The sequence below is a fragment of the Bactrocera neohumeralis genome, chromosome 6, assembly GCF_024586455.1.
Source record: "Bactrocera neohumeralis isolate Rockhampton chromosome 6, APGP_CSIRO_Bneo_wtdbg2-racon-allhic-juicebox.fasta_v2, whole genome shotgun sequence".
Lineage (NCBI taxonomy): Eukaryota > Metazoa > Arthropoda > Insecta > Diptera > Tephritidae > Bactrocera > Bactrocera neohumeralis.
Genome location: NC_065923.1, coordinates 72,855,161 through 72,867,082, shown reverse-complemented (window position 1 = coordinate 72,867,082; position 11,922 = coordinate 72,855,161). Strand labels below are relative to the sequence as shown.

The following is an 11,922-nucleotide window of genomic DNA, read 5'->3' as shown; positions in this document are numbered from 1 at the left end:
TAATAAAAACAGAATTATTTGTAAGGTGGGGTACTTGGAACCAAATTAATTGATTTTTAAGCTGAAAATGCAAATTTTTTTTTATGAGTGTATTTGGTTTTTTTTTATAGCGAATTTAATATTTGTATTATCTGCGGATATTTATATGGTAATTTTTCTTCCGATCTTTCAAATGTATAAATATGGCATGGGATATGCAGAGGAGTACTCAATTTTGAATTTTTTTTTAATATGCCAGCCCATCAGTGTTTTGTAGAGGTGTTCCGCTTGTTCAGTTTTGAGTTAATGAGCTGTATTTTAATGTTGGCTTACAACTAAAGAGTTCGAAGATTGGAAAATTATTATTAGAGGCTTGTGCAAACTAAATTTTTTATGAAAACCCACTTTTCTTAAACTAGCGGACCTTCTCTTACAAGTAATAACTCATTCTATTCGTTAGAGAGGAGAGTTCTAAACTTTGGACAAAAGTTCCAGGTTACTCAGTTAATTTTTCTCATTTGGTTATCTTAACGAATAAACTTTCTAACGAATTTGTGAAAGTATAACAGGTCAATTGAAAAGTCCCCGTCTCACACATAGATGGCGCTACCAGAAATAAATCCTTACAGTTGAAGCATATATTTAGCTTGATAACGAGTTTCCGTACATTGCCCTGGAAAAAAACAAACAAGGACTGGTATGCTAAGATAAAATAAGACGTGGTGAAATGAGCACCGAAGTCAGCAAACACAGTGGACGTCCATAAGAAATTGTTAGCAACAAACCATCAAAAAAGTCCACAAAATATCTTGGAAGACCTTAAAGTGAAGTTGTTCGAGACTGCAGACGATCTAAAGATATCAACTGAACGAGTTAATCATATCATTCACGAATATTTGGGTATGAGCCAAAGTGTTGATGATGCGGAGCAGGATTCGTAGATGTTCAAGTGTAATAAACACCAGTTTTTGTGTCGATATGAGACAGATGAAACATGGCTCCATCATTTCATACCAAAGTCCAATCCACAGTCATCCAAGGGGACAACACACGATGAACCCGCTCCATAGCGTGGAAAGGCGCAACATTCGGATGGCAAAGCCTTGACCTTCTGTATTTTGGGATGCATGAAATAATTTTAATCGGCTATCTTGAAAACGGAGGGAGCCGTTTGAAGAAAATACTGTTTCAGCAAGACAGTGCATCATGTCACAAGTTACAGGGCATGTTAAAATCTTGTTATGAACTCGACCAAAAACAATTAAACACATCGTAATTGGAGAACGTGGACTGATTGAATTGACAGTACCAACGCTCTACATATTCACGGACGGATCAAAGACAGCGTATTCTTCCGATCTGACCTCAGGTCGCAACTAACCTACAAAACGGAGCTTCGCTTAGGACAAGTCGAGCTCTTAGTATTAAGTTGAGAATTTTTCCTTGATAACTGACACTAACCATTACTGACAACAATTCACGAATTCCTGGCACAACAAACATTCACTGTGCAGCGTGCAAAAAATTTCTCTCAGTGTACAAAAATTAAAGTACCTGCCAAATGTTTGCGCACCATTGACATACATATATCGTAGAAATTCTGAAAATTCTTGCATTTGTTTGCGAAGCCGCTCTGTCTGTGCGAAAGTCGATGTGCCGTGAAGGTCCAACACAAACACATATACCAACAACAACACTTGGCAGGTGATTGACAGAGAAATTGTGTAAACAGTTGGCAACAGGTAAACAGCGACGACTGGAGTAGCGAGCGAGCTGTTAACTCGCTGGCTGATCGAGCCAAACGTACGAGCGATCAAGCAGTCGAAAACAACAAAACATCTTACTGCTTATTGTCATTTCAAGCTTTTTTGCATAAAAATGTGGCACCCAATGAGTTTTACAAACGCGTTGGCTGGCAATTGTTGAGAGCACGTATGTAAATGGATGTGTGCATGTGTGTGAGTTGCTTGATTTTTGGTTAACAGCTTGTGTACGCAAATTGACAGCGCGCGGCGGCAGGTGAAGAAGCTGCGCGAAGGTGCCTCTAGAGCTGCGCAAGAACAGCTGAGTTGAGTCGCGTTTGGTGTTGCTGAGACCACGGAGCGCAGCATGCCGAAGCTGACAAGTGTGAACACAGAAATGTAACAACAACAAAAATTAATTTTAATTTTTTGTTGTTTTTGTGTCTTGTTGTTTGTTTTTGTGGAGATTTTTTGTTTTTGCCGTGAGTTTTTGTTTGTATTGTTGCACACTAATGCTTTGCTGGCATGCCAACTGCAGCAGTAAAGGCGCTGCCAACAAAGACAATAACAACAACTACAATAACAACACCAATAACACACGTACGTTAACAAAAACCATAATGTAACATAACAATGAAGCATCGTAGGTTGAAACCTGCTGCTTGGCTGGCTGGCTGGCTGGCTTTGCGCACCAACCGGTGTTTCGCGGCACCAGATTCAATTTGTATTTACATTCATGCCGATAGGTTAGTCAGTTTTCAAGTGCGGTCTGAGCGTGTTGTGCGGCGCGGCAAAATTCGTGAGCGAATAACAGCAGCAGTAGCAAAAGCAATAACAGTGCCAATAAGCTGAACGCTTTGTGCAGTTGGCGAACGACAGTTGAATGCAACTGTTGGCGATTGTGGCATATTAATTTTTTGCGCGCACTTAAAACAACCGTTATAGCGACAAATGCATATAATTTGAATAGTTGCATTGCGAAAAAACTAATTTACGAACGAAATAAGTAGCTGCTGAACAATAAGTTTCTCGGTGTTAGTTTTAAATTCCGGTTAATTAACAAATTATTTGTGTGATTTATAGAAAAAACCAGTAAATAGAATAATTGAAACAAATATGTACAGTGGCAATTTGTGTATAAAGTAACTTGATGCGGTGATGTACACAACAGCAATAACAGCAAGCAATAAGAAAACGATAAAAAGTAGCGACAAAAAGGTGTCAGGCGCAAGGTTGTGCATATAGTAAACGGTGGTTAGAATTTTGAAAGCGCTTAGAAAAGTGTATATTAGAAATTTTCGTATTTTTTATGCTTTGTGCTGCGCAAAAGTAGTTTAAAATAAGCAAAATATAGAAAATAAAAAAGTCTACAAAGTCTACAAAACACAGGAAAGTCTAAAAAATCGAGCCAAGTATTGTAAAAGCTGCTTTAGCAAGTTAAACAAAGCGAAAACAGTAACTTGAGAACTCTACACAAAAGTCTACAAAGTCACTAAAACGACATATAACAAATTTTAAAATAAGATAACGCACCTAACAAGTGAATTTTCAAAGAAAATTACAAAAACGTTAAGCAAAGACAAGAAAGTAGCCTTTGAAATAAAAAAAAACTGATTGCCACAAAAAGAAAACTTAACCAGCAACGTAGTTCAAACTTTTGAACACCAATATCTTATAAAACAGTCACATAAGCCTAAAAATTTAAGTTTATTACTCGTGTACAACATATTATAAACAGAAAATCAGTACAACATGTCTGCAATGGTAGCTTTGCGACGCTTCATCGATCTACTACTCTTTGTCTTACTGGTTGCCGTCGAAGTGGCCTTGCGCCAATGGATGCCGCCACAAAAGCGCGGTTTCTTTTGCGGCGACGAATCGCTACAATATCCCTACACCGGCACACAAACTATAGGGTTTGCGGTGCTATGCATTATAGTCTTCGGCATACCATTCATCGTCATATTTGTTGTCGAACTTTTTCGCCAATTATCACATAGTCGCGGCAAGAAACAACATACAACACAAGATGCCGCAAACGAGTCGTGCTACTGTGGGCGTCGTTGGAAGAACATTTACGCACAAATAGGCTATTATTTGCTCGGCTTACTGATGACACTAGTCGCTACCGAGATAGGGAAGCGTTCGATCGGCCGTTTGCGTCCGTACTTCTTCAGCATCTGCAAGCCGCGTTTGAGTGACGGCACCAACTGCGAATTCGAACAGAATCAAGGTCACTACTTTACCGACTACAAGTGCGAAAGCGATGTTAGTCACAGGATGATGGCCGAAATGGCAATGTCCTTCCCCAGCGGACACTCGTCGACTGTCTTCTATGCCATGGTCTATATAGCGCTCTACTTACAAGTGGCGCTGAGCACACGCGGCTCCAAGTTACTGAAGCATTTACTGCAATTCAGCGCCATAATGTTGGCTTGGTATGTGGCGCTGACACGCATCAACGATCACTGGCACCACTGGTCCGATGTGCTGGTGGGTATATTGATGGGCGCTTTATTTGCTTGGCTGGTGGCACGTTATGTGGCCAAGTTTTTCGAGGGCCGTTGCTCAACGTCTTCGGCGGCGGCATCGAAAATCTTGGTGCACTCCGGTTTGGCAGCTGCGTCGGCGCAATCGGCGACGCCGGTCTTGCCCGCGTACACATTTGGCAGTGTGCCGTATCTGCAGCACCACGGACCGAATCATGCCGCCTACGGTCAGACATACCACAACTATGGTTACGTGCCGTAAAGTGGGCATTGCGGGAGCAGGCGGAGAAATGGCAACATGTAATGAAACGCACGCGCATACACATACATAAGTGGCAGCAGCAGTGGCAGTGCTTCAAAAAACAACAAACTGAAGCGATGTCTGGAAATGCAGTTGAGCTGCAGTGAAAGCCATTGCAATTTTGTTATTATATTTATTGTTTTTTTTTTGTTTGCTTTTAGTTTTTTGTTTAATTTTAAGTTTGCAATGCACGCATGTGGCATTGGAATTCGTGTAGCAAAGTGAAATTTTGCAAGCAAGTATTTGTATATATGTGTATCTGCATACATGTCTGCATGCATTGCAGTATTTCACAGTTGAATGATTTTGTTGAGGTCTGCAACTGCTTAGTCAAACGCTAATTGTTGCTAATTGCCAACATTGGCACTAATCACTTACATACTTGTCTTAAGTGGAGCATATGCGAATGTACGCTCTACAAAATAGTTTTAAAAAATAACTGTAAATTTGTCTAAATTCGCCGCTACTTAATTGTATGTATTTACGTTCTAATTAAAGTTTAATTAAAATCTCAAAAGGCCTTTTGTTACAAGTCTACAATTGTTACAACACTACTAAACACTTGATTTTGATTTCAAGTGAAATTTGTTGTACAATAAGTTTAGTAGCTTAATTATAGAAATTTTAAAAACTCTACACAAAGTCTCCAAAACTTACTTCTTTATAAATAAGTTATATCGCGTGTTTTATTGCATATGCGCTGTATAGAAGTTCACAAATAGCATTTTTAAGGTATCCGAAAAAGTCTCCAAAATTTAATTCTTGATAAATAAGTTATATTACGTGTTTTATTGCTTATACATTGAGTTTAGAAATAGCATTTTCAAGGTCTCCAAAAAACTCTCCAAAGTCTACAACACCTCCAATCATTGCAATTTAATTCAAGCATAATGTAGCAAGTCATAAAAAGCACAGAAAACAGTAAAATAGTAAGTCTCCAAAAACGAAAGTAGTGCAAAAGTGCGCAGCTAATATACTTGTTATTAAATATTTAATATGAATATTTTTGAAAACTTGAATATTAACAAAAAAAAAACTAATTAAATTGCAATTATAGACATAACAGTGTTATAGTACATAAGTATATGTATGTACATACATACATACGAAAAAAGTAGTTAAATTGCAATTGTTATACTTATGTATGTAAACTTTATATACTATAAAAAAATAATATATACAAATATCTATTGAGCTATGGTGTATTAGTTATTTTCACAAATTTACAGCTATAAATTTTTAAAATTATATCAAAGTTTATTTTTCTTGTTTTAATTTATCTTTCCATTAACAACTATTCATTCTACACGTATTTATATTTTTAAACAAAAACTGTTGTTTATTATTATTTATGTAACTATATCTATGAATCTATGTATTCGTATCTATAAGTATAGTATATATTTACAAACTGGTTTGTGGCGAAATTCGTCAAACGCAGCTTGAAGAACTTCAAGAATTTTATTTGTTTTTAATAAAAAGTACAATTATTGTTATATCATCACAAAATATGCTGTTTTTTATTTATTCCAACACAATGTCTACACTTGTGACTAGTTGGGCACTTTTTTTCAAAATTTTAGTCTATCAAATTGCTATTTAATTTGTAGAAAACCAATTTGACATAATTTTAATTGGAACAAGTGAAATTGTTGGCAATTTTAGACAATTTTTTTAATTAGAAAAAATATATACATATATTATATTCAGCAAAAATTTATTCAATTATTGAAAATTATTAAATTTAAATAATAGTAGTTTTTTTCCCTTTCAAAAATAATGTGTTACATAGTTAGAAACTGCATAAGAATGGAGAGTTTTGTTGGAAAAATTTCCACAAATTTTTTGGGTTCTCATACCAAAACGTTTACAATTTCTTTTCAAGTCACATAATCTCAATTTACAGTGTATCAAATTGCTACTATGAGAAAGTACAATACCTAATTGGTCACTGTTGATAGTGAACAGCGTTTTTCGACAGGTTTTTGTTTATCTTGACATAGCATGAAACACTGCATGATGTGAAGGTCCTTGGCCGATTCTAGCCGATACAAACACGATTCGTTCTGGACGTGCAGCTTCAACTATTGTTTGGTATTCGTTAGGGCTATGTTTATTCATCACTTTATACTGTAGTTGTATTTCAAATTCACTGTAGACTTCATACTTTAGCATGGCGTGCAAGTAACTGGGAAAATATACTATCTATTTGGGGAAATCCCTGCAGCTAACCTCATAGTGTAAAAAAAGGTAACTAAAAAACGAACGCCAGAAGAACAGTAGCCTGTTTTCCAAATATCTTCAGCAGGTATACAGCACCATCATAACTTTGAGTACTACTGACCATTTACAATCTACAAGAAGACAAATCATGAGCTATGGATTCGAAATGAGAAAGATAGTATATCAACGCTAAGGATTCCCATATGAGAATCTTGAACAAACGTCCAATTGAACCTGATAGTGGCTAAGGATTCTCATATGAGTACCTAGAACAACCTTCAATTTAATCAGATGACAAGAAATAACTACTAACCATTTTTATTCCATAAAAGAGAAATCACAAGCTGTAGATCCGAAATGAGAAATATAATATATCATCACTAAGGATTCTCATATGAGAACCTTGAACAAACGTTCAATTGAATTTGATGGCAATCAATAGCGACTTAAAGCATTCATAGCTCATGAGAACCTGGCATTAAGACATGAAAGTCTCAAGAAATCGACTAAGAAATGTGCAACAAATTCAAGTATACTTCCAAATTTCCACTGAAACCTTTTAGAAGGTACTTTTGATTTATGTATCAAATCAAACGTAACATACCTTGAAAACTGGGGAGGTGCAACGCATTTCTGCGATTGTCTAATAGGTGTAAGCTTCTTCTTCTTCATTGGCGTAGAGTATAAACTTTATGTTATATAATTAAAAAAGTTATAAACTCTTTTGCAAGTATGAAACTAAGGTAACCTTCAGAGGTTTCAGCTGGACTAAATTTTCTGGTTAGGTTAGGTTTGGTGGCATATTCAGACATCACACTTGGACTGCTTTGTGAACTGTAACTTTGTGAGGCCATAAAACAAATTTGCGGTCTGTATAAATTTTAAGGCTGATCACTGAATCAACCATCGAACCTGACCTACATTATGGATTCTATCATAGATTATTTTCTGATTAGCATTAGTTGATTTTTTTTTTTTTGTGGCGTGACTCTTCCTATACAAAACGTATGCTAAAATTATGGTACATTTTTGAGGTACAAATGAACTATGGCAAGGCTGATGCCAGCTGGCAGATCCATCATTTGATGAAGAGGAGGTATAGTACCTCATTAGTTCGCACCCGAAGAATTATTTGAACTTATGTGGATTTGAGAAAGTTCTGGTTGAGTATTGTTGATTAAAAATGCTCATTTATTTTTGAGCAATGAGAGAAGAGCTGCTAAATCAGAAAGTGATTAAAGAGTAAACAAAGCTCGATGGGATAGTTCGAACTATCGGAAATCGGAACTAATCGGAAACAGCTAGAAAGAAATGTGGAGGAATCTATAAAGCATATTTCTAAATTAACGTGACTATCAGAGTCGATTAGCCATGTCCGCTAAGCGTTTGTCTGTATGTATATACACGAACTAGTCTCTAAACTTTTGAGTTATTGATCTGAAATTCCTCATACGTTTTTTCCTCCCTAAGGACATGCTCATTTATGGGAACTGCCGATGTCGGACCAATATAGCAGATAGCTGCCATACAAACTGACCGATCACGCTCAAGATCTTGTATGGGAAACATTTTCATTTGACAAGATATCGTCACAGAATTTGGTTACAATAATTGCTTTAAACAACTGTATAACCCCTGAAGAAATTGTTGAGATCGGACCACTATAACAAATAGATGCCATACAATCTAAACGATCGGAAAACTTTCCTTGTGAGGAAAATTTTGTTATTTGACGAGATATCTTGACGAAATGTGACACGAATTATTCTCCTAAACAACGGTACAATCTCAAAAGAAATTGGTCAGATCGGACTACTATAGCATATAGCTGCCATACAAACTGATCGATGAAAAACATGTCCTTGTATGAAATTTTTTTATTTCACGAGAAATTTTCATAAAATTTAGCAAGAATATTTTCCCAAGATAAGTCTACAATCTCCCTTTAAAGTTTTCGAATCGGACTACAATAATATATAGCTGCGGGTCAAGTAAACAAATGAAAATGAAATTTTGGGTATGTAATTTCGGTACTTCGCAAGTACTTGATACTTTGACTCCAACTTCTCTAAAATTACAAAAACGTATGTATGCTTTTCATGGCACATGGCGTAGTCTCTTGTTTATTTAACGGAAAAGAACTCTGTTTTGCATAAAAAAATAAAAATTCTTGACAAAAATGAACCATGTGATATCGGCACTTCGCTCTATTTTGAAGCACTGCGCAAATATGTATTTTCACATTTGTCTGCTTTTTGCTGCAACTATTCCCACAGCACAAGTGTTTTTGAGTTATTACTCAATCAATTTGCGCATTCAGCACTTTGCATTCATAAATGGAAATTATACTGGGAGAGAGCAAAAAAAAAGAACACCGTTAAATTGTATTACTTAATTATTTTATTTTGCCCGTGCAAACCAATTGAATAAATAGAAATGAAAGAGAAAAAAGTGCCAACTACGGAGCTTGATTAATATTGAATTAACTCACAAAAGCAGCAGGAAAAAGCAATACATCTGCGCGTGCATATATACATATGAAAGTTTAGGGTATGTAACAGGTATGGTTAAGTAAGCCTCATTGCCGTTTAAACGCTGCTGTACCCGCCGTGGGCACACACAGCTTAACTAAACATGATTGCTTTGATTATTTGCGTTTTTTATTGCCTCACGCTTGACTAAGAACGGCGCGCAGTTTTACATTTCAATATCTACAAACACACACATACATGTATATTATCACACATATGTATTTAGTTGACTTTGTCATATTCATTGGAACGACTATAAATAAGTAAGTAACGAAAAACCGCTTGCAAAAGGCACGTGTCACGCGGCGCATGATGTGAGCGGGCGAAATAAATATTACGAAACTGAAAGGTGCCATGAAAGTAGCGCGGAATATGAAAAAAATAATTGTAAGTGGATTTTTTTTGAAAAAGGAAAATTTAAATATTTGCAAATGAAATTTTCTAATTAGTTTCACAATGGCAGTATTAACTAAACGTATGGTATAAGCAAAGTTAGGGTTTTGTAACTGATATAACGATGAAGGGCATACATTTCTTAAAAGAAAAGTTAATTAGCAAATGAGTTTACGAGCAATAAGTTTTCGAAAATTGAAAAAAAATTATTTAGAAAAGAAATGTAACGACTTCAGTTAATTAAGATAATAATAAAATGTGGGCGTGGTATAATAAAAGGTAGAACGTTAACTTCCGTCGCACCGAAGCTAAATGACACTTCACAAATACAAAAGGTTCTCACATGAACTTTGAACGATCAGTTTGTATGGCAGCTTTGTGCTGTAAAGATCTGAACTAAGAAATTTCTTTGCAGATCAAAGTCCTGCTTTGAACAATAATCCATGCCACACTTGATGAAGATAACTCGTCAAATTGAAAAGTTTTCCATACAAGGGCTTGAATACGACTGATTGGTTTGTATGGCAGCTATACGCTATAGTGGTCCGATCTGGAGAATTTCTTAGGAAATTACGCCGCTGGCTTAAACAACAAATGTTGCCAAATTTCGTGCCGATATCTCGTCAAATGGAAAATTTTCCACAGCAGGACTTGATTCCAATCGTCCAGTTTGTATGGCAGCTATGTGCTATAGTTACCCGATCTAAGTAATTTCTACGGAGATTGCTCAACTGCCTCAAGAAATAATCCGTACCGAATTTCGTGTAGATATCTCGTCAAATGTAAAAGTTTTCCACAGAAGGACTTGATTTCAATCGTTCAGTTTGTATGGCAGCTATATGCTATAGTTACCCAATCTAAGTAATTTCTACGGAGATTGCGCAACTACCTCAAGAAATAATCCGTACCGAATTTCGTGTAGATATCTCGTCAAATGTAAAAGTTTTCCATACAAGAACATGTTTCCGATAGTTCAGTTTATATGTCGGATATATTTTATAGTGTTCCGATAACGACAGTTCGGACATATAAGCAGTCTTTTGATGTTAAAATTGCGTGTGCCAAATTTCAGATCGAATTCTCAAAAACTGCGGGACTAGTACGCAAGTACCATATATACCCTGTGCAGGATACAATATCTTCCAGATAAGGGTCCACTAGCGTTGCTTTTATACCAAATATTTATATAGGTGGATGTAAGATAACTATTATGAAATAAAGTAAGTACGAACGAGTATACTTAAGCCTAATGTAATATTAGTGATACATGTATTAGGTTCGCAGCTTACCCGAACCAGGTTTGCAGACGTTCAGAGATAATATTTTCGAAATATGTAATTCGTGAAAAATCTGAGAGTGCCTGATTTACGCTTTTTAATTTTTCAACATAATAACCTAAACAAGCTGATTGCGCTTAATCAAAGTTAATCAAGGAGCGTATATACTGATTTCATATGAAAATTTTCAAACACATTTTTTAGTACGAATTCTTTAATTATTTTCAATTAAAATTAGTTTTTTTGTGACGAGACAAGGAAGAGAAATATATATTATATATACATAAGATCTGTATTCATATCTATATATGTAAGACTATAAGCATTAGTAGACAGTGAGTGGGCTTATTCCTAGAATAAATTAACAAAGCAGACAGTGCAGTAAAAAGATGATGAGCAGCAGTCAGAGGCTTGGGCAAAGGCACATAGGTGAGGAAAATGAAAAATATAAACTTCTAAAGTAATAGCATGAAGTTAATATATATAAATATGTAGCTAAAGAGTAAGCCGCATAGATATAAAGTGTCTCGCAGCTTACATTTGAGACCATCATAATTATGATTCATTGTTTTGGTTTATAAGAAACCATTTATCCAACGCGTCACCAGTACGCAGTGATGTGAATTTTATGTAGGCGATATCAAAAGCACTCAAGTGGCTCAGCGCGGTAAAGGCGAGAAGATTTTATATGGTCCTCTTAATATACATATATGTATATATATGCATTTGAGAATAAGAAAAGTTATCGCCGTACATTTTAAAGCCTTCTTATTGGGACAGGTCAGTTTCAACAGCTGATATTCGAGCACTAAAATTCATACTCATGGGAACTCATGGCTTCCTAAATTTGCTGCCTCAGCATTTTAATCAGTTATGACCATGCGTGTGGGAATTTCCACTGTGTGATTGTAATTTTAGTAAAAAATAACTGTGAATATAACATATATTTCTCATTTATAAATATGTATGTATTTATATGAGAGCATG

The 11,922-nt window shown here is 35.8% G+C and overlaps 1 protein-coding gene across 1 annotated transcript; it reads left to right on the top strand.

Annotated features, from left to right (window-relative positions):
* The first annotated feature begins 2,454 nt into the window (after positions 1-2,454).
* On the top strand, positions 2,455-6,020 carry LOC126761878 (putative phosphatidate phosphatase). The gene has a single exon (XM_050478310.1). The coding sequence runs from the start codon at positions 3,474-3,476 to the stop codon at positions 4,470-4,472; it is 999 nt and encodes a 332-aa protein (XP_050334267.1). The 5' UTR covers positions 2,455-3,473; the 3' UTR covers positions 4,473-6,020.
* The last annotated feature ends 5,902 nt before the right edge of the window (positions 6,021-11,922 follow it).

What these genes read in the sequence shown, in the direction of transcription:
- LOC126761878 (XM_050478310.1), top strand. Translation starts at nt 3,474, where the DNA reads ATGTCTGCAATGGTAGCTTTGCGACGCTTCATCGATCTACTACTCTTT.